Source organism: Peromyscus leucopus, chromosome 5 (assembly GCF_004664715.2).
Source record: "Peromyscus leucopus breed LL Stock chromosome 5, UCI_PerLeu_2.1, whole genome shotgun sequence".
NCBI lineage: Eukaryota > Metazoa > Chordata > Mammalia > Rodentia > Cricetidae > Peromyscus > Peromyscus leucopus.
Window position 1 is genome coordinate 38,638,573 of NC_051067.1, and position 22,657 is coordinate 38,661,229.

Here is a 22,657-nt window from a genome sequence, read left to right on the forward strand (position 1 = left end):
CCTAGCTGGCCTGGGAGTCATGCAGCCCAGGGTGGTCTCAAACCTGCTGCAATTCTCCCGTTTTAGCTTCCAAGTGTCGAGATTCTTTTATGAATTAAACATATTCTTCTGAAAAGGGGGTTTAGGCACAGAAGAGTCTAATGTTAAATCGTGAAAGGAGCAAGACTTGGTTCAGACAAGGGGCAGCCCTATGGTTCTGGCATAAAGGGACCCTAAGACAGACTCTTGGCTCTACGGTTGTTCGCCAGAGCCTGCCCGATCCATGACCCCACGGGTGACATTTGATCTCTGAAGAAAGTCTCCAGGAACAGTGAGACACGCAGCTTTAATAATTCAGCCCGTTCATCAGGGGCATGCATTAGTGTTAGTTCACCCCTAGAGGGGTGAAAACCTCCCTGTCTGATGCTTGGGCCCCAGGGACGGTCAGAAACCAGGAAGATGCATTTTTGTTCATGGTTCTTTGACATCTTAACATGGGGTTTACTCTTCCTTCAGGACACACCACGGTATTTGGAAGTAAATTTAAATGATGAAATGTTAGGCCTCATGGCTTAGTTTAGACAATCCCACCACTGTCTTGCTTGCTTGCAGTCCCCACCCCCCATACTAGGAGAGGAGCCTCGTGTCTTCCAGGTAAATAAATGCTCTACCTCGGACCTAGCTCTTTCTAGCTCTCTTTTTACTTTTTCTTTCTTGTTCTAGTTTGCATTTTGAGCCATGGTCTCACTGAACTGCCCAGCTTGGCTTTGAACTCACACTGTCGTCCAAGTTAGCCTTGAAGTTGCAATGCCCCTGCCTCAACTTCCTGAGTAGCTGGGATTACAGGCCTGTGCCAGCAGGCCTGGCTGCATCTGCGCGTATCTTCTAGAGTGTGCAATGGGCTTGTGTGCCACTGCTCGCCCTTTTCTGGCAGTGACTAACAGGTCAGATCCAGTCATGGGAAGAGGCTGCAGGGTTTACCTCCGTGTACTCCTTGTAGCTGCGGTTAATCTCCGACAGACTCTCCCGGGCAGCCTTGCTGGCGGGGGATGCCGCAAATGCTTGCTTCATTTTGCTGGCACCATCTTGGAGGCGCCGTTGGATACAATAGGCTTCATAAAGCTCGTCTACCTGCCAGAGCCCAAACAGGAAAAAGATAAATAGCTGTCATGCTTGAGAGAAGTCCCACAGGCCGTTGCCATGCCTTTAAAGACACACTGTATTTCTGTCTCCAAGAAGCAGAATCTTGCCAAGGGTGAGTCCTTTAGACCAATCACTTACTTTCAGCAGTATGTGACACGTTTGTTTGTTTGTTTGTTTCAAAGCAGATTTTGCTTGAATCATGTTTCCAAATTACATAAGCCGGAAAAGGCCCTTTTGTGTCTTTGAGGCTACCACTGGGATTGTTTCCACGGACTCAGGTAGCTGGACATAGTGGCACACACCTATAATCCCAGCACTTGGGAGGCTGAGGTAGGAGGGTTGTGGGTTCCAGGCCATTAAGGTCCTGCCTCAAACAAACAAACAAACAAACAACTCTCCCAAAATAAAACAAAATGAAACGAAAGGTAAGGGGAGGTATGGGGGTGGAGGGGAGACAGAGAAGTGGGGGCACACTTGGGTAAATTTGTAGGTCTGTGATGGACTGTGGAGTTAGACAATGAACACAGGAGCCTGTGGAATAAGCATTGGGAGAGGTCCTGGTTTTCCATTAAGGAAAAAACTTGTAGAATGCAAAGCTATTATCACTTTAAGAAGCATTGTCAACAGATGATACCTACAAATTCTGGAGTTGATATTTTATTCGTGTGTGTGTGTGTGTGTGTGTGTGTGTGTGTGTGTGTGTGTGTGCAGAAGGCACCAGCAGATGGCGCCAGCTGTCTTCTTCTATCACTCAACCTATTCCTTTGAAGAAAGAGGGGTCTCTCCCTGAACGTGTAGCTCAGGTTTTCTCAGCTAAATTGAAGGCCAGCAAGGCCCAGCCACCTTCCTGTCTTTGCCCCATTTGGAGCTGGGGTTACAGGTATTTGGGGGGTACTCAGCTTGTGGCATGGGTGCTGAATTCCAAACTCTGCTCCTCATGATTGTGTGATTACATAGCAAGTACTCTTAATCACTGAACTATTTCCGTAGGCCTGGATTTAGCCTATTTTTTTTTTAATTTTATTTTTACTTATGTGCCTATATACTGTGTGATGTGTGGGCATGTGTACTTGAGTGCAGGTGCCCTTGGAAGCCAGAAGAGCGCATCAGATCCCCTGGAGCTGCAGTTATAGGCAGTTGGGAGCCAAGGGATGTGGGTGCTGGGACTTGAACTGTCCAAGAGCAGCATGTGCTCTTAACCACTGAGACATCTCTCTAGCCCCAGGATTAAGTATTTAAAATTTGAAAATGAGGTTATTTACTGAAAACAATTTTGTGAAGTCATGGGTATAGCAGAGAAACTGAAATTAAGTTGTTCAAATTTATCACAGTGCAGTCTCAACAGTGATAAATGACCAGGCTTCACATTCTTATTTCTCCCCATCTCCCTCCCCATTCCTCCCTCCCTCCCTCCTTCCCTCCCTCCCTCCCTCCCTCCCTCCCTCCCTCCCTCCCTCCTTACTTAATTCCTGTCTTTCTTTGGGGTTTTATTTATTTATATTTTATGTGAATGGGTGTTTTGCTTGCATGCATGGCTGTGCATCACATTCATGCCTGGTACCCAGGGAAGCCAGAAGATGTTGGATCCCTTGGGACTGGAGTTACAATTGACTGTGAGCCACCATGTGGAGGTTGGGAACTGAACCTGGGTCCTCTGCAAGAGCAGCCAGTGCTCTTAACTGCAGAGTCATTTCTCATCCCCAAGGCTTTCATTTCTATGTTCAGTTAAAGGCTCACTGGGCCGCTCTACTCCGGGTGGGCTTGCACCGGGCAGTAACTGAGGGCGGAAACATGGACGCAAAGACAGCATCGGTTACCTTACTGATGTGGAACTCCAGCCGTCGCATGTATCTCTCAATCGTTTTGATTTGCTGGAATTAAAAGGAGAAGCTTGAAAAAAGTGCAGCCATTCACAGTGCAATTGATTAGGCTTGTGAGAGCAATCTCATTAGCATGTCCTCCTCCGCACAAGTCCCGGAAATACGGTTCTTACTACTTCCTCTTTCCTCCCACCCTGGCCACTATTTTAGGGTTGCTGTAATGTTAATTTTGAAAATATTTTTCAAAACACTGACTGTCACGAGAGATGAGCTTGAACTAATTATAGTCACCCCGCATTTAACACCAGGGTGGCCAATCCACTCCGTTTCTGGTGGAGCGGTCTCATTTTTTGTTTGTGCTAAACTGAGCCTTTTGCACACTGAGTTGTGTCTGAAACTGGGGTACATTTTGTAATCGCTGTTCGCCCCTGTGGCAGATAGCCATCGGTGTGGGCTCACAGACACAGCTGCTCACGCCAGCCCTGTGCGTTCTAAATATTGTAACATTCACTTGAGTTAATTGCCCTTTAAAATATCCTCATGGAGAATATACCACAACTGGCATTGAAATAAAGCTACGTATATAGAACGGCATGGAGAGTGACATTGCGCACGGCTAAAAAGGAAGACACACATACACAAATCTCACTTATAAAAGGCCTGAAAGAATTTTGTCAGTAAGAATATATACATTTTACATGAAAAGAAAGAACTAGATTCAATTGGAATAATTTCTTTCTGTTTTATAATATATTTTTTGAAACATTACATTATATATGGAATATATAGTGGAAAAATATATATTTTAGTGGCCCATAAACAACTGTAGCATTTTCCAATCAGAGGCGTCTCATACTCAAAGGCTGATGCTCACTCATCCTCTTCAGGGAACAAAAAACCAAAATGGATTTTTCTTCCCAAGATGAGAAAATCATCCTTTATCTGGAATTTTACTGTCCCTCAAAGGGCCTCTTATTGACATCTGCTCAGAGCACAGAGTTTCATCTTTCAGCAGCACCCCGACACAGATAGCCTACCTTGTCTAGGTCATACAGCACACCCTGGAATGAAAAGAAGAGCCCCTGGTTACAACACAGTGTAGGGAGAAACACTGTCCGCTTTAATAATCGGCTCAGCTCACATTTCTACATTGCCTGAAGGAATCACCAGGAATCACCAGCCCCACCAAATGCTATTGGATTTTTTTTTTTTTTTTTTTTTTTTTTTGGTATTTGCTTTTAATGAGTAAAACTCAGGGTTATTTGGAGTACTCTCAAGAGCCACCGTCGCCTGACCTCTGCGACTCCACAACTGCACCCTGCTCTTGTGGCCTCTCAGCCACTTAAGGGTTCATAAAGAAAACCCAGCAAAGTCTACCTGCCAACGAAGCAGAAGATAAACATGTTCTCCCACAGCTGCCAGGTCTGCCAATGCAGACTCGCCTGGGGTTTTCTGCTGCCTTGAAAGGTTAAGGTGTGATAAATAACACTTTGGTATGAACAAAATCAGCCCTCACAAATTCATCGGAATAGAGGATGTTCACCCTCCAGCCTGGATTCTAATGGGGCTCAAAGGTGCTCTCACTCTGGCTGCTTAGTGACCTTCTTCTCTTCCTTCCCTGGCACCGGCTGAGCTGGTTAGTTTTTGGCACAAGCCAGGGTCATCTGAGAAGTGGGCGGTGCCCCTCTTGAACATGTGGTCCTGAGAACTATAAGAAGGCAGGCTGAGCAAGCCACGAGGAGGAAGGCAGTAAAGCAGTGTTCCTCCATGGCCTCTGCTTCCGTTCCGGCCTCCAGGTTCCTGCCCTGACTTCTCTCCGATGCAGGAGAGCCTGTAAGCGGAAACAACCCCCCCCTGCAAGTTGCGTTTGGCTGTGGTGTTCATCCTAGCCACAGGAAGCGAACTAGGACACTGACCTATATTTACAAGGTGGAGATAAAGCAAATAAATGTTCTTGTTTCTGAATGTATTAAGGAGGTGCTAGGAAAACAGCAACACATCATTTTGTTATATTGCTTAGAGTTTTCTTCTAAAGATTTATTTATGTATTTTATGTAGACACGTGCTTTGTCTACAAGCAAGTCTGTGCACCAGAAGAGGGTATCGGATCATGAGCCGCCATGTGGGTGCTGGGAATTAAACTCAGGACCTCTGGAAGAACAGCCAGTGCGCTTAACCGCTCAGCCAGCTCTCCAGCACCATGTAGGGAAATTTTCAAAAACCATCTTTATCGTCTTTATTTCATTATGAAGTATATCTACATAGACACGTAGAGCATACTCAGAAGTATTCAGAATAAAGCATTGAAAAGAAAATCAACTTTTTCCTTTTAGTATGATTGCTGTTTTTGTGAGACAAGGTCTCCCTATATGCTAGCCCAGGCTGGCCCTCTTCCGGCCTCAGCCTTCCTGCTGCTCGGGTTACAGGTGTAAGGCACCAAGCTCAGCTCTTCTTCCTTCCAGAACGTGGGCCAGGAGGCACTAGCTTTGCTCCTTGTGTCTGTTTTTCTTAAGCCTTCCTCCCCTCCCGGCTCCTCCCCACCTCTGGTCATGGAGGAGAGGAAACTCCCACCCTCCACCCTGTGTCAGCATCCTCACGGTCAGAGGGACCTACCAGGCGAGAGTTTCTTTTCATGTCCTTTAGCTGAGTGGTCAGCTTGTCCAGCTCCATCTGGTGAAACTCCAGGTACTCACTGCAAAGGGAAGATATCATGGTGAGCTCTCACTCCAGGAGAGATTTGGGCAGTTGCTACCTTCTGAGAGGGAGTCAGGCGGTGGCTCATACTAATAATCTCAGTGCATGGGAGACTGAAGCAAGACTGTTACGTATTCTAGGCCAGCCTGGGCTTCACAGTAACTCCCAGGCTAGCCTGGGTTACAGAGTGAGACACCTGCCTCTCTCTCCTCTTGAAAAAAGAATCAAAACTTTGCTCTGTGGCTGGGGAGCATCTGGAAGCACCAGTAGCTGCATTTGATCTTGTCTAGTTTGAAGAGAGGGCGAGAGATGAGGGGAGTGCCCCTGGGAGGGGGAAAATCCAGCAATGACAAGTCACCTGGGAGGGAAGAGTTAGACAGGAAGAGGGTCACACAGTTTTGTCACCTAGTGGGGACTGCAGGTGCCTTACCAAATGCTAGGGAAGCTACCTTCTGGACAAATTGTTCTTATAGCACATTCAGGAAGGTTTCAGACTCCTTTGCAGAGTGTTTGCATGTGCGTATGTTTGAGGCAGGTTGTATACTAAGCCATCCAGGCTGACTTTGACCTTTGGATAATCCTCCTGCCTTGGCCTCCTGAGTGCTGGGTAGAATTACAGGTGTGATCTACTCCACCAGGCTGAGAACCCTTTCCTGGCAATCTCCAGTGCAGCTATGACTGTCCATTACTGTCTAAGTGAAGTCCAACCCTGGGGGGAGCTAGCTATAAACACATCACTGTGTCAAGTCGGCTTCAATGTCACGGAGACGACGTGCTGTTCCAACCCATCTCGCATCTGTGGGACTAAAAGCTGCCTCAATTATAGAACAAGAAGGAAACACCCAACAAAGTATGCTGACATGCTTTTTTCCTTCTGTGGCCCCATCCATCACTTGACAAGTGGAAATGGGATCAGAACTGCAAGATCATCGTTGTCTACATAGCGAGTTCAAGGCCAGCCTGAGCTGCATTAGACTCTGCCTCAAAAACAAACAAAAGAAGAAAATAGCAGTGGCACACACGGCCGTTTTCAGAACTGCTTTCCTAAGACTACTAGCTTGTAGGAAGGAAAAGGGTTATTTTAGGAAGGAAAAAGGTCCCCTTGCCCCAAGTGCTTCGTCAAGTCCATTATTCTTACTCGAGTCCATTTTTCAAGGCCCTGTAGACCTCCTCTACTCTCTTCGGCTGAGGCTCTTTGGGAGTGTTGTTATTTTTGTGTCCTAAATTGTGCATTTTCTTCAGCTTGGCCTGAGGCTTCTTGAGAGCAGAGGCGTTTTCAATGAAGGAGTTACATCTAGAGAAAGAGAAAGAAGACTGTGAGTCTCAGACATCAAAGAGACCCACCAGGGAACTGCCTTTGAAATCTTCCTGCTCTCATCCTAGCGCGCTGGAGGAAGGTAACACGGCCCTGGACAGCAACAGATCCCAGTTGAGCACATTTCAGCTTCTTGATGTTTGTTGAAAGCTCCGCTGAGCAGAGGCTACCCTGGAGGCATAGCCTCGCTTTGGGTTGTGTGCCTTTTGAAGGTGCTCTTGTAGTTTAGCTCACAGGGAGCCAGGGGTAAATGGTTCCGGGTGGAAACAATGAACAGGTAGAAGTTATATCCAACCAAAGGGAAACATTTTTTTTTTTTTTTTTTTTTTGCATAGTAACAGATACAAACTTATGTACCTCAGTAGGATATGAGTGACACCTTTTTGGGTTAAGTGCCAAAACATGACAAATAGCTAATGTTCTAGGGCATTAAAGAAAAACACATGTAGCTTGTACTCAGAGCACTCCTTGAAGTATTATTTACCTGATTTTACTTTAATTTTTTTCATTTTGTTTTTTGCACTGGGGTCTGTGAGTGTGTGTGCAGGTGTTAGTGCATGTGTGTGTACAGGTGCACAGAAGCCAGAAGCTGACTTTTGGTATCATTCTTTATCATTCTTCTTCTTTTTTTTAGACAGAGCCTGTCTTTAAATTTCGTCCTGCAGCAAACCAAAGATGACTTTCCTTGCTTCTTACCATTTCACTCCCTGCACTTCCTCAGTGTTATGAGAGGGGAGATTCCAGGTAAAGGAGGGGCTAATGTCCCAACCCCCACCTGAATAATATCAGCTCCCCAGAGTCACTCTGTCTTCATCCACTGCATAATTTCATACCAAACACAGTCTCCCAAACAGGAAGGTAAAGGAAAGTGTGCTTTAAAGGGCGTCGGGAGTGAGGCGGGGGCGAGTCTACACTCTCAGCTCCATGGCTAATTGTGGTACCTATCAGCATACCAAAGTGCATGCTGACCTCCAGGCTCTCAGCACAAAGCACCCGCTAACGGAGTCCACCCTGGCACCCTGGCTCTTCTCACCGGCTCTCAGCCCTAAACGTTTCCATCTCATGGGCTTCCCTTCCCCTAGCTTCTGATTCCTACATAGCCCTGCCATTTCAGCCACGCACCCTCTCGGTCCTCCTTTTGCCCCCTTTCTTGGCCTCCTCTTTCACTCCCCTGACCACACACCTGCCCCACGGCCCAGTTGACCCTGCTGGCCATGTTCAGTGTACTACTTTCTCTCTAAGCTCTGGATGCTTCCAGATGCCACTGGCTGTATCTTTCTCATATCTACATTGAAAACCTTCCCCTCAATCACACCTCGGAGTGGTCATGTTCCCCACAGTGAGGACATGACCACTCATAATAGCTAGGCTAAGCTAGCCATTTACGTATGTGTATGCATATATGTAAACGGCTAGCTTATTCTAAACCCTCAGACGTCTTTGCACAAGGAATTCTAAGTGATAAAAATGAGAGTACTGAATTCTGGGTATGTTGCCTTTTCCATGAAGAAGACATTAACTGCCACACACGTGCATGTTGGTGAGGCACACACATCAGCGCCCCTGCCTCTTCCTGCCGTACCCCAGGAGGAGCACCCAGCACTTGCCTGGACCGCCTCTCCTGCAGGCCGCTAAAACCCGCGAAGGACTGGCTCCGGATGATGCCATTGGGCCCTCCAGGCGAGAAGGACTGGGATCCCACCAGCATGATTTCTGGGAGTCTGGTTGGCAGTCCTGTAAGACAGATGGAAGGCCACGGTGACTGTCGGCAGGTTCACACAGAAGCACTGAGCTCGTCGACATTCAGAGGTGTGACAACGTGAAGTGACTCACGAGGTCCTGGTCATGAGGGCCATGAACTGCTTCTAGGCTTCCCTAGAAGGAGACTCATCCACTTACACCAAAATATATGAATACACAAAATTGCTGCCACTTAGGTTTCCCTTGTGTGTGGGGGCATATGTATGTGATGCACGTATGTTTATGTGTGTTTGCATGTATACGGACATGTGTGCACATGCACGTGGAGACTTGAGGTTGGTGGTAGGACTCTTCTAGATAGTGCTCATCTTGCTCACTGTGGCAGACTCTCTCAACAGAATGCAGAAATCGACACTATGGCTAGTTTACTTAGCTAGCTCTGGGGATCCCCTGTCCGTCTTCAACTTCACAGGCCAGCTGCTCTGCCTGCCCAGAACTTGTGTGGGTTCTGACGACTGGCACTTCCTCCTCAAGCCTGCATACTTTATTCACTGAGCCACCCCATCTTCCTAACTGACGTATGTTTCCTTAGGAGTGCCTGTCCGTCCGTCCGTCCGTCCTTCCTTCCTTCCTCCCTTCCTCCCTTCCTCCCTCCCTCCCTCCCTCCCTCCTTTCCTTCCTTCCTTCTTCCCTCCTTCCCTTCCTTCTTTATTTCCTTCTCCCTCTTCCCCTCCCCTCTGCCCTTCCTTCTCCTTCCCCTCACCCCCCTTCTTTCTCAGGCTCAACCCGGGTCTACCAAAGATAAAAACACTTGTGATGGTTCAGTCCATTCAGTTACAACAACGCTTTACAAAGGAGCCACCATTAAATTTTCAGATAGTCCAACAACCTCAAATTCAAAACGTAGTCAGGCCTACAGGTGGGATTTTATGGGTAAGGCTGAAAACACGCGGTTTCTTTAAAGATGAACTTACTTAAACCCTTTCCACCTTTCTCTCCTTATTCTGGTAGATGAGACTGTCACTGGGTTGTCTGGGCACATAAGAAAGTGTAGAAGGAGCGCTCACAAAGGAAGTGATAATCTGGTTAGATAAGGCGAGAGAGGTAGGCGGCCACAGGGCGCCCAGTTCTTTTGGATCCTTTCTTCGGCTGCTTGTTTGGCTTTGTGAAGACTCCCCAGGACAGACCAAGGTGCGGCATCAAAGCACAACGTCAGCAGGACGAAGCCCAAGGTCAGTCCCCCAAGGGACTGTCCTAGAACTGTGAGGTAACCCTACCCACCGTCAACCAGGCAGCCTCAAAGCATGTAGCATTTGTTCAGCAGGTGACATCAGCTCAGGCAGGGGCTGAGCTGGCAGGAAAAGGGGAGTGTCCACACTGAAACCCCCAAAGTGGACACACAGCAATCAGCACCACCCATTGTTCTTTAAGGAACCTAGGAGAAAGAGGGAAAAGCTAGACCCACAGAGAGCAGACTCTGGTCCACACTGCCGCAGGGCTTTAAATTCCCACCCTTCTGGGGAAAGCGTGCCTTATTGCAGGGGACAAGGTGCTCACGCACTGAATGGTCAGTCTGGACAGTAAGCTGGCTTTTCCATGGGATGGGACAAAGCCTCACAGCTGCCAAAGACAGAAGGGATTGTGTAGAATTTTAAGTGGAATAAGATAGAAATACGTAAAGGTAATGGACTGTGCACAGTCACCAGGCACAATGGAGCTGCCCCTGGGGACTCCACACAGAAGCCCAGTTTGCCAGTTCCTCAACAAGTTCTCACAATGGCTCTCTAGTGTCTACATTTTACCGAGGACATGACCCTTGGGCTCACAGAGCCGGCCCCACGCAGCATGACGCCACCTGCAAACTTCTAAAAGTCATCCAGAAGGCGCGAAGGCTTGTGTGGGCCTTCTTCACTCCATCAGTTTTTGTTTATTTTCCTCCGGGGCCGGGGATTGAACCCAGGGCCGCTCACGTGCTAGTCAGGGGCTCTACCACTGAGCTACACTCCCACACTTGTATTCAAGAATTTCACAACCAAACACTCGTCTCATTAAGTCTCAGCTCTACAGATCTTTTAAATGTTATGTTATTATTTTATGTGTATGGTTCTCTTGCCTGCAAGCATGTCTGTGCACCACAAGCTCGAAGTGCTCGCTGAGGCCAGAAGAGGGCGTCAGATCCCCTGGAACTGGAGTCACAGACGGTTGTGAACTGCCAAGCCGCGTGCTGGGAATTGAACTCAGGCTTTCTGGAAGAGCAGCCAGGGCTCTTAACAGTCTTCTCTGCAGCCCCAACTTGATGAATCTTATTAGTGTTGTATCTCATTTTGTAAGTTGTTCAACAGATCCAATGAAGCACAGGTATTTGATTGAAAATGAATAGCGAACTTTAAAGCTGTTTAAAATACTGAACTGTTTCACACTTTCTCGATATTATGTGTATATATGTTCCACACTTTCTCGATATTATGTGTATATATTTCTTTGTTTCCTTTCGGTCTGGGGGTTTTGAGATGGAGTTTCACTATGTAGTCCTAACTGTTTTGGAACTTAGCAAGCAGCCCAGTCCGACTTTGAACTCATACTGATCGATTCTCCTCCTGCCTTAGTCTTCAAACAGCTGGCATTGGCGGCAGGGTCTCACCATGCAGTACTGGCTGGCCTGGAACTCGCTGCATGGAGGAGGCTGGCCTCACCCCTGTGATGAGGCTGCCACCTTTGTTCCTGTGTGCTAGCACAGAAGTGTGCTGAAATTGTGTGTGTGTGTGTTTAACCCAAAAGATTATTTGTTCCTTTCTTATTCTTTTCATCAGTAGATTAAGCTACAGTGGCCTGGCTCGAAGCCTCAGGCATTCTAGGATAATTAATATAGGCAATGACCTGTTTATACAGCTGTTCAAAAGGCCCCTCAGGTGATTTTGATGCTGAGCGGAGCTGGGAAGACACTGCTTTAGAAATTCCATTACACAATCGGTTGCACTAATGATAGACTTGAAACAAAAGAGAAGAAAAGAGCGGAGGAAAACCTGTCATGTTGGGTAAAATGTAAAACTTAGAGGAACATTACAGTTTAACAAGTCCAAATGTTTTCTTAAATCTTAGTCTTCATTTTAATTTTATTTTGTATTCCTTTATTTATTTTGAGGATGGTTACTATACAACTCAGGCTGGCCCGGAGCTCACTATGTGCCTGGGCTTGGCCTCAGTCTCCTGAGTGCCAGGATTATTGAGCCTGGCCTGTTCTTCAGTCTTAGGCCCCTGTCTGCAAAGTTCCGGCGACACATTAGCTGAATGAAATGCCTTGTGACAAAACCTGTGTCCCAGACAGTGCAGTCTGCTCATTTCTCCTGTCTGTCACTGGCATGAAAGCATCTAAGAGTAGGTGTTTGGGCAGGGTTTTAGGATGTACATGCTTTGGAGGGTGAAGCATTACTCAGAAACATTTTGTTAACTTCCCATGGGGAGTAGGTGACTGTTAGGAACATGGCTCGGGTGAGGGTTTGACTTCATCTCTCCATCCTGACAATGATTGTTATCTACCAGGAAAGAATTTGAGAGGTGGTTTACGTTGAAATCTCTATCTTTCCATCAGTTCCCCTGAGATTCGTGTACACACGGCGGGGGGGGGGGGGGGGGGGGAGGGAGGGAGGGAGAGGGAGGGAGGGAGAGGGAGGGAGGGAGGGAGGGAGGGAGGGAGAACTCTTAGGGACATGAAGGAGTAGGTTTTACAGGGTGGGGCACAGTTGAACCATGGGGAGTGTATAGAACACCCTCCTCCAACTCTGCAGGTCTCTAGACTCAGAAGGAAGGCTGACAAACCCTTTTTCTCAGTTTTTGAGAGAGGGCCTCAAACTTGCTATGTCGTGGAGGCTGACTGAAAACTCCTGCTCCTTCTGCACCTACCCCCCAATGCTGGGATTACAGATGTGCACCAATTGCCGTGCCTGGCTAGGGTGACAGTTCTTTGCTTTGGCTCTTCTGGCTTCTGTAGCCTTCAGTGCGTGGAAATCATCTTGCAATGCTGCATCGCTGAGCATCTTTTTGTCACCCACACCTATTCTGGCAATTGGAATGTGAAATGTCCCCTTAGACAAACGTGTTTGACATTTGTTTGTTTTGGAAGAGTGTTGAACTTTCAGGGGGTGGCACTTCACTGGAGGAAGTGGGTCACTGGGAGAGGAGGGCCTTGGGATGCCATAGCTTGGCTCTCCTCTTCCTTTTGCTCTCTGCTGCCAGACACCAGATACCTGTGACCTGTCACGATGCCTCTACCCCACCATGATGAACGGTATTGCTTTGCACTACAAACCAACAACTACCACGCTTCTGTAAGTGGCTTTGTGTCAGGTAGCTGGTCACAGCAAGAAGCAAAGTGACTAGTCCATCTACTTTTTAGTTCTCTCTACTCTTTAGTGTGCTCTCTCTTCAGACAGTTGGATGCCTTCCAAGGAAGTGCCACATTACTCAGTTACTAAAGCTGCCCCACCATACACACACACACACACACACACACACACACACACACACACACACATATTCATACTATCCAACATAGCGTAAGGTTTTGAGCATTTAATTACCCACCCCTGAGGAATTTGCATCCTAATAGCAGGCACTCCATTATACCAAATGTCTTAACTTAGAGATTTGCACTGTCACTGTTGGAAGGGACACATGGTGGGAAGGTGGTGAGGATGTGTAAAACACACTCATCCTCTGATGTGTCTTCAGGAAAGCACCTGAGAGCACAGAGAGGCACATAAGAGACATTCATTACAGGCTATGCTTCCAATACTGAGAAGCAGTACCCATGTTACCAGGCCTGGTGGAATGCTTGCCCATCGTTCACAAGACCCTGGGTTCAATGCCCAGCACCATACATGCACACAAATGATTACAGAAGTGGTTAGTGCACTGTGGCATAATCACTAAGGTGGAAAAACTGTACCACAGTGAAAACAATGGTAGGCGGAGTGGTGTGTGTATGTGTGTGTCGTCCCAGCACTCAGGAGGCTAAAGCGGAAAGAGTGAATTCAGGCTGTCTTGGGCTATATAGTAAGACCCTGTCTCAGAAATCCAGCAATAACAGTAAATAATAATACTAAGCTGTCATATAATTTTCTTAAAGAACTCTAGGACTCTAGGGTGGGTATACTGGGCAGCAGTACAATACCAGGAATGGTAAAAACAAAACCACGTACATAGAATGATGTACATGGCTGGAAAAGTTGGGGAAGCATAGACAGTTGTCTGTGGAAAGATGCGATTGAGTGGTAGTCAGCAACAGGGTAGCATTTTCTGACTGTGGTTCTTACATAGATTAATGCATGTATTATTCATGGATGCAAAATTCTTGAGATTCCAGACACTTCGATTTGGGAGTGGAGAGAAGATAGCTTATATCAGAAATCATGTAAGATAGCTGTTGGGTGCCAACCTTGTTTTTTTATTTATAAGTCTTGCAGAGAAGAAATATGATTTCCAAGAAACAATGTAGTAGATTTCATAAATTTTGACTAGATTCAAGCAAGTCACAATCCCCCATAATGCCCTTATTTTGAATTTTGAGCTATGTAACAACTTCCTGACTTTCATTCAAAAAACACCAGAGATTAGAGATTACACCAGATCTACAATGCTCCGCTTCATGGAAAAGCATTTCCAATAAAGCAGAGTTCTATATAAAACTACAGACTCAGTTTTGGATGCTGTTACTCATCTTCAGGACTGCAACAGGAGCTTTGCAAAAAAGACTTCTTAGGGCTGGAGAGATGCCTCAGTTATTAAGAACATTGGCTACTCTTCCAGAGGACCAGGGTTTGAGCCCCAGCAGCACCCACATGGTAGCTCACAATCAAAACTCCAGTATCAGGAATCCAATTCCCTCTTCTGGCCCCTTTGACATTGTATGCATGTGGTGTACATACATGTATGCCTATGGTGCACACACATACATGCAGGCAAAACACTCATATACATAAAAAATTAAAGGATTCTGGTCTTTCTGAAAATTACAGTTGAATTATGCATTAAAACCCAGAAAGGGAGTTGTATGTGTGGAGAGACGGCTCAGTAGCTAAGGGCAATTTCTTCTCTTCTAGAGGGCCTTAGTTTGGTTTCCAGCACTCACACTAGGTGGCCTACATCCACCTGTAGGTAACACAGCTCCAGGGTATCTGGTGCTCTCTTTTGGTATCAACACACACGCACGCACGCACGCACGCACGCACCAGGATTTTTTGAAATTAGAATGATGAGATGAGAATATGTTGAGTCAGAAGGCAGGTTTGGGACAAGAGCACTGAGCCAGGTGAGGGAGAGGTTGAGGCAGATGGAAAGAGATTAAGGTGAATGGCTGCTTCCCCCTCACCACACAAAGTCTCACATTGCAATTGGTCCAAAAGGACAGGTAAGAACAGGGCTGCAAATCAGGGCTACCTGGAGAACTCAGAGACAACCTGATGCTGAAGAGCCAGTGATGGGAATCACCTTGGCAGGTTGACTGCTTGGAGACTATGAAGAATGTAGCTCATTAATACCACCAGGATTCACAGAAGTGATGAGAAGATGCCTGGGAATTAGTCTAGGTGACACTTCTACTTTGTATTATGCTCTGACTAGCTGGCATTCCGATTTAAAACATGCTGCAGTTGGGTTAGCTTATGTTTACACATTTCTCTCTTCAAATGTCAACAGCTCCTCCAGGACTAACAGGGTTAGGTATGACAAGGGGCAGATCTCCAACAGGCTTGCTCGCACCTGCTAGGCATGGATCTTCACACGGAGGAGTTCAAAGCAGAGGTGCTTAGAGGTTTTGCTGAATGAAAGCAAGTGGCAAACCACCCAGGCAGCCAGAAGGAAGGCGTTGCTGGCATAACAACGCTGAGTGCGAGTCGGGAAGGAAAACAGGGATTGGTCGGTTTTTGTTTTTTAAGGTTTCATAGGCATCAAAACTGTCTCTAACATCAGGAAACTAGAGAGGAGCAGAAACAAGGCAGGGAAGGGAAAGAGAAAGAAGAACCACACTGTTTCCATCACCCACAGGACCACAGTGGAATTTATTTACACTTCGACTCTCCCCTTTCCCTGCGAGCATAACCGTGGTGCAGGCTGCTTACAGTTTTGCATGTTGCTTTTCCTAGCAAGCTTTTTTTTTTTTAAGCTCTTTGGGGGCCAGGTATCATACATTGACTTTTGTCTTACACCATCTTAAAAGGATACACAGGTTAACCCCTACATTCCACGTTCTCCTTTGGTCAGTAAAAGGAACCCCACCTGGACTGCATTACTTACATGTTTCTATTTCTGACTTTAAGATGGGGAGCATTTGCCCAAAGGCAAAGGCTTGCTTGGGTAAGAGTCCAGCACATCTGTGCGCACTCCAGCTGTGAGATAGCACATCCTGAAATCTAACAGTGGCAAGTCTAAATGGGATCACCTTGACCCTCGTGGAGTTTTCCTTTCCCTGTGTAAGCAAATACCTTAGAAACATAAGCAGGTAATTGTGAAACATCCCTGCTGATAACAGAAAACATCTGTCTATGATGTCTGAGTGACAGGAGCAAGGACATCACTGCTCCTGCTAAAGCATGGCTCCTAGAGCAAAGGTCTACTAGGAAACCAAGAACTGTTCAAGTTCTGAGCTAGGCTAGCTCCACATCAGACTGAGACCAGCCCTCGGAGACCACACAGCTGACAGCGGTAAACAATTCCGTGATCAGTTCAACCGCTTTCTGGAGGCCAGGGCTAGAAGTGTGCAAGGAAGCCCAGAGAACTTCTGGGTGTAATAGGAGCTAGAATTCTATCGTGATATGCAGGGGTGTGGCTGATCATAGAGCTCTTGCCTAGGATGTTCAAAGCCTTAGGTTCCACACCCTATATCACAAGGAAATGTAAATAAAGATAAATACAAATAAGTAAATAAATAAAAAAATTTAAAATACAGGATGATGTACATTTACTAAGACTCACACTGGAAACATAAGTAGATATTATGGTTGAGGAATTTCATACCAATAAAGCTGATTTAAAAATCACCATCAGCTTCCAGAAAAAGAGTCATTCATTATTCCTTCTACAAGAGCAAGACCCAAGAAATTGGGACAAGGAAAGGAAACACTGGGGTGAGATGTCTCCCTCCCCCGCCTGGGCACGAATGACCCTAGTAAGCTGATCCTTTTCCACAGGCAGCACACTGGGCCCACTATCTGAGTCATTTCTTCATGCCTGACGGGCCCCTCCTTCCCTAACAGCGTGCCCTTCTGTTTACGCACCTCCACATCTCATTCGGGAGCAGAAGTATAATTCAGTTGTCTCAATGAGCATGGGAGCCAGATGTAAATAGTCTGCTATGCCAAATGATTATTTGAGATGAATCCTAAAAATAGATGTCTGCTTATTATATATCTACAAGGCACCCATTATAGAGTTGACTAATGTTTTTTAAAACGGAGATGTATTTAAGTCATTGCTTACTTTTTTAGATTTATTTTATTTTTATTATGTCTTTGGGTGTTTTGCCTGAATGTGTCTGCAGCATATGCATGCAGTGCCCTCAGAGGACAGAAGCAGGCTTCAGATCCCCTAAAATTGGAGTTATAGGTGGCTGAGAGATTTCATGTGGGTCCTGGGAATTGAACCTGGATTGTCTGGAAGAGCAGACATCTCTCCAGCCCCCAATACTTACTTTTTAAAAAAGTATTGATGCTCTAAAATAAACCAAGGTAGTGCCAATATTTGCTTCTCAGACGTCAACACTGTCAAGCAAGTGACAAATTCCAACTAAGATAAATGGTACAAATGGATGGAAAAATTATAAATGACTTTCTATAACCTCACTCTTCAGCAAACAGATGGAGGGACCAAGGTAGGTCCCATAGGCCTCTTAAGCAAGCGCCACACTTGAGCAACTACAGATTCTGTTTGTAAAACAGAGAAAGCAATTCTTCTCCATTTTATCTTTCACATTCATTCATTGGTTTATGTGTGTGTGTGTGGGGGTTGTGTGTGTGCATGGGCGCGAGCACTCTCTCATATGTACGCACTCTCCATGGTACACGGGTGGGAAGGGCAGAGGATAGCTTGTGGGAGTAGGTTTTCTCCTTTCACCATATGGTCCTAGGAATCAAACTCAGGTCCCTTAGGCTTTGCAGCAAGTGTCCATCTGAGCCATCTTGTTAGTCTGTAGTCTCTATTTTAGTGTAAGCATTATGAATCTCTACTGGCAATGAAACATCCTCCAATCTTGAAATCAATCACAAGACTACTTGGGTCTTCCTAAACTATTAGTCATCCCCAGCAATGGGAGGGCTTCTGTTTAAACAGAGAGAGAGAGAGGGCAGAGAGAAAACAGAGAGAGAGAGAGAGAGAGAGAGAGAGAGAGAGAGAGAGAGAGAGAGAGAGAGAGAACACAGAGAGGGCAAAGATAAAAGAGAGAGAGGGCAGAGAGAAAACACAGAGAGTGTGGAGAGAAAACCCAGTGCAACAGTTCTTGAGGTGCGAGCATGAGAAGGCGAGTCTCATTCACGAATCCACATAGAAAGCCAGCCACAGTGTCCAACACTTATCCTCACAGCACTGGGGAGACAGAGGGACAAGGATTCCTGAGGCTCACTCTCAGTCTACCCAGGCCAGTGAGAGACTGTCTCAAAACTCCAGGTGGACAGCTCCTGAGGAAAAACAGCAGAGGTTAACCTCTGGCTTCCGCCCACATGGTACCTACACACATTCAGACGCTCACGCCCACCAAAATAGATAGAAAACAAGGAAGTAATTTTATGAGAATTAAAACACAAAGACTATTATAACAAAGATCTTGTTCTCAACCAACTTAAAAACAGAATGAGAAAGAAGAAACTAATATTTAGACTTGCTGGAAATTGATAGAGATGATTTTCTTTTTAGATTGGTTTTATTTTATATGTATGAATGTTTTTCCTGAATGTGTGATGTGTCCACAGAGGCCTGAAGGGGATATTGGATTTCCTGGAACTGGAGTTATAGATGGTTATGAGTCATCATGTGGGTAGGTTCTAGGACTCGAACCCAGGTCCTCTACAAAACAACAAATGCTCTCAACCATTGAGCCATATCTTTCTTGTCCCCTAAGATTCTATCAATAAACATGAAATTATTGACTGCATTATATGTATTATACTGGCAGGGTGTTATATATTGTCTATGACTGGGGTTTGCTTTAAAAATAATTTCATTGGAAAAGATACTATGACTATATACAAAGTAGTTGGGAATCAATTTTGGAAATAATAAACAACATAAGGAAGATTTGAGGTGCTTTTTCTCCATGCTCCCAGGGGAGCATCAGGCCAGTGCTGATAAGAGGGTGGACTCAGGCAGGATGAGTCAGAGCTCAAGTTATTTCTGCAGTTGACTGTTCTAATTTTACCTGGCTACTCAGCTTCTCTGTACCCTGGTCACCTATTTGCACAAGACACGCAATTTAGATGATTTTTGTGAAATGGCAATGAGATAATGCAAGCAAGACCTGGTATGAATAGGTGCTTGATAAAAACTAGTTTTTAGTAATACTTTAAAACAATGAGTCCTTCCGGAAGAAAGAGAGATAAATGAGACAGGAACAGCCAGGCCACTTCATTACAAACAAAACACATTTTTAAAAAAGCTTCCTCCAGGACACTGAGTATGGACAGACGAGAGGAAGTCTACAGAGTTAGAAGAGCTCCCTGGGAAATCTGCAACTTTTAGATAGTCTGTATCAGTCAACAACAGTGACTGAGAAGAACTAAGAATGCAGGCATTTTAGAAAACTAGTTCAAAAGTCAGTTTTTTAAAGATTTTTTTTTTTAAGATTTTATTTATTATGTATACAGAAGAGGGCACCAGATCTCATTACAGATGGTTGTGAGCCACCATGTGGTTGCTGGGAATTGAACTCAGGACCTCTGGAAGAGCAGTCAGTGCTCTTAACCTCTGAGTCATCTCTCCAGCCCCAAAGATTTGTTTTTATTTATGTGTATGTGTATATGTCTCTGTGTGTGAATGCCATGTGTGTGCTAGTACCCGCAGAGGCCAGCAGAGGGTGTCAAATCCCTTGGAGCTACAGTTAAAAGTGGTTGTGAACTGCCTGATAAGGGTGCTTGTTACCAAACCTAGGTCCTCTGTGATTGTGATCTCTGAGCTATCCTGGCATCCCCAAAAGTCAACTTAAAAAAAAAATTCCATTTTGAAATTGTGTGATTCTTATAAAAAAGTTGCAAGAAAAGTACAAAAGATCCAGCCTGTCTTTCCCCAAGATGCACCATTTGCAATATCTGTTACAATTTTCTCTGTAATTTCTTCTCCATAACACACACACACACACACAAAATTATTTTTTCTGACTTTTTTTCCATAGTAATTTGTATATACATAGCTTCATATACAAATTTCTACCTCTTCACTGGTCAGTTTGTAGTATGATGCAAATTCAGCATTCAGTACTTTAATTCATATTTTCTTTTTTCTCCTTTCTTTCTTTCTTTCTTTCTTTCTTTCTTTCTTTCTTTCTTTCTTTCTTTCTTTCTTTTTTTTTTTTTTTTTTGGTTTTTCGAGACAGGGTTTCTCTGTATAAGCTTTGCACCTGTCCTGGATCTCACTCTGTAGCCCAGGCTGGCCTCGAACTCACAGAGATCTGTCTGGCTCTGCCTCGGAAGTACTGGGATTAAAGGTGTGCACCACCACCGCCCAGCTTAATTCATATTTTCTAAGGGCACAATTACCCACTTAAATAATCATAACCCAGTTATTAATACCAGGAAATTTAATATCAACTCTATAGTATTATCTAATCTATAAATGTTATCCAAATTCCACCAATTGTCCCATTAATAGTCTGTATATTCTCTCTCTTACCCTTTACTCCAGGAATGCATTTGGGACCATACAGTGTTTCTCTTGTTATGTGTCTTTAGTTTCTCTCAATCTGGGACAATTCCTTGGCTGTGCTTTGTGACACTGACCTTTGAATAGAATTCAGATCAGCTGTTTTACAGGATATTCCTACTTTGGGGTTATTTAGTATTTTCACACCCAACAGAACATACCCCAAGAGTGTAGGAGAGGCACAAGGAGTCGTCGATCCCATTTTTGGTGTTATTGGCTTTGACACTTTGGCCAAGTTTTGCTGGCCAGTTTGTTTTTTGCTTACTTACCATTTTTTGCCACTGTGTTTGGTATGAACCTGTTAGGGAGGTACTCTGAGGCTACAGCAATGCCTCAGGAGTTTCAGCATCCATTGCTGGTTCTTGCCCCAGTAAGTTATAAGCACAATGGTGGCATAATGGCACTCATAATGGAACGGCATCATTCCTTGGTATGTAAGAAAGGGCTTTCTCTACGCCTTGTATTCATTAATCAGCTAATTAATTGGTAATACGGACTAATGGATTCTTATTTTCAATGGGTTATACTCTATTACTATCATTTTAAGGAAGAGCCAAGTTGTTTGCTTGTTTGTTTGTTTTATTCTTTCTTTAGTGGGTTTTTGAGACAGGCTCTCACTATGTAGCCCAGGCTGGTCTTGAACTTGTGGTCCTTCTGCTTTTGATCCCAAATGCAGGAATTACAGACATGTGCCACCATGCCTGGCTCAGCTGTTTCTTGAAGCATTTTCTGAGCGGCCTAGCCAGAAATTATCATCCTTAGGGACTCCCCTGTATCATAATTATTTTTCTTAAGTGTCTTACATCTTTAATCAAGCCCCACCCCTTTTGAGTCATTACCAAATGTCTTTTGAACTATCTTTGATACTCAGTACAGGGCAAGACCAAAGAAACAAACAAAACCCCACAAACAAACAAACAAAAAGATCTTGGCTTTGGGACCAGATGGGCCAGTTTCCCTCAGCTCTGTACGGCCTGCTCATTCTTGTCCTAAGTTACCAAGGTTACTTCAAGGAAAAAAGATATAGCTCAATGGTTGAGAGCATTTGTTATTTTGTAGAGGACCTGGGTTCAAGTCCTAGAACCCACCCACATGATGACTCACAACCATGGCCTAGTGTGGGGCAACGACCTTTCCCATTACCTAGAGGTGCAATTTGAAGAGCCATCTGAGTTTCACCAATCAGGTGGCGCACGCCCCTTATAAGCCCACAAGCATTTCACAGCCAAGAAAATGCACAGTGAGAAGTGAGCTGCAGCCCCTTTCTCTCTCCTAAATCCCCGCCCCAAAGGTGGCAGCACAGGGCAGTACGTGGAAGCTATTTTAAGTGTCTGCCTGAGTCATGTGAAGAGTAGAGAAGAAATGTTAACAGCCTGTCTACTCACTGGGTTAGTCAACTGTAGGGACTTCTGGATAATTGACAGTGCTTCAGCCCTGGGGAAAATGAAAATTCTGCTCCTTCTTCCGTTCTGGTGGATTAAATAAATGCAGGGAGTAGCAGCTGGCCTCACGATAATTAGAAGAGAAATGATTCAGGACACACAACCCGCTTAACTCTCTGGAGGGGTTGGGTTGCTTTGGACTAATGCTGTCATCACTCATTTTACAATGCAAAGCCTAGAACACTCATAGGACTTCACCGAGTGCACACTACACATCAAAGCAGCGTAGGAGACAAGAGCGGTTGCACTTAAATGAGACTCAGGCTCTTTGTAATGAGAAGTAATTTTGTCTATATATATATTTTTAAAGCTGTGGGTATCAAAAGGGGAACGTGTCTTGGGAACATGGTTTTGGAGACAGCTTGGCTGATCCCGCTGAGAGAAAAACACACCCACCATGAACCCTTATTTTTTTTTGATCATCAGATTGAAAAACAACATTCTGGTGTAGAAGAAAATCAACTTCCAGTGTATCTGCAACTCCCAGTGTATCTGCATGCAGCCTGATGATCCCCAGGACCTGGCAACTCCTTTAGATTGTGGCTTCATTGTAACAACCTCAAAATGATACATGTTCTCTTCCATTGCATTTGACTTCAGTAAAATTATGATTTTTTTTTTTTAAATTTTATAAGTGCCTGTGTTTTATGGTTCTCACCAGAACT

The 22,657-nt window shown here is 45.1% G+C and overlaps 1 protein-coding gene across 8 annotated transcripts in view; it reads right to left on the reverse strand.

Annotated features, from left to right (window-relative positions):
- Nucleotides 1-22,657, reverse strand: part of Ripor2 (RHO family interacting cell polarization regulator 2) — a 213,814-nt gene that overhangs the window by 51,982 nt on the left and 139,175 nt on the right. For all 8 annotated transcript variants that reach the window (XM_037205867.1, XM_028880649.2, XM_037205868.1 and 5 more), the window contains exons 2-7: nucleotides 8,559-8,685; nucleotides 6,775-6,930; nucleotides 5,556-5,634; nucleotides 3,980-4,003; nucleotides 2,940-2,993; nucleotides 961-1,110 (exon numbers count right to left, since the gene is read on the reverse strand). In XM_037205867.1, the coding sequence (XP_037061762.1) occupies nucleotides 961-1,110; nucleotides 2,940-2,993; nucleotides 3,980-4,003; nucleotides 5,556-5,634; nucleotides 6,775-6,930; nucleotides 8,559-8,685 (590 nt within the window). The remainder of the gene's footprint in view (nucleotides 1-960; nucleotides 1,111-2,939; nucleotides 2,994-3,979; nucleotides 4,004-5,555; nucleotides 5,635-6,774; nucleotides 6,931-8,558; nucleotides 8,686-22,657) is intronic.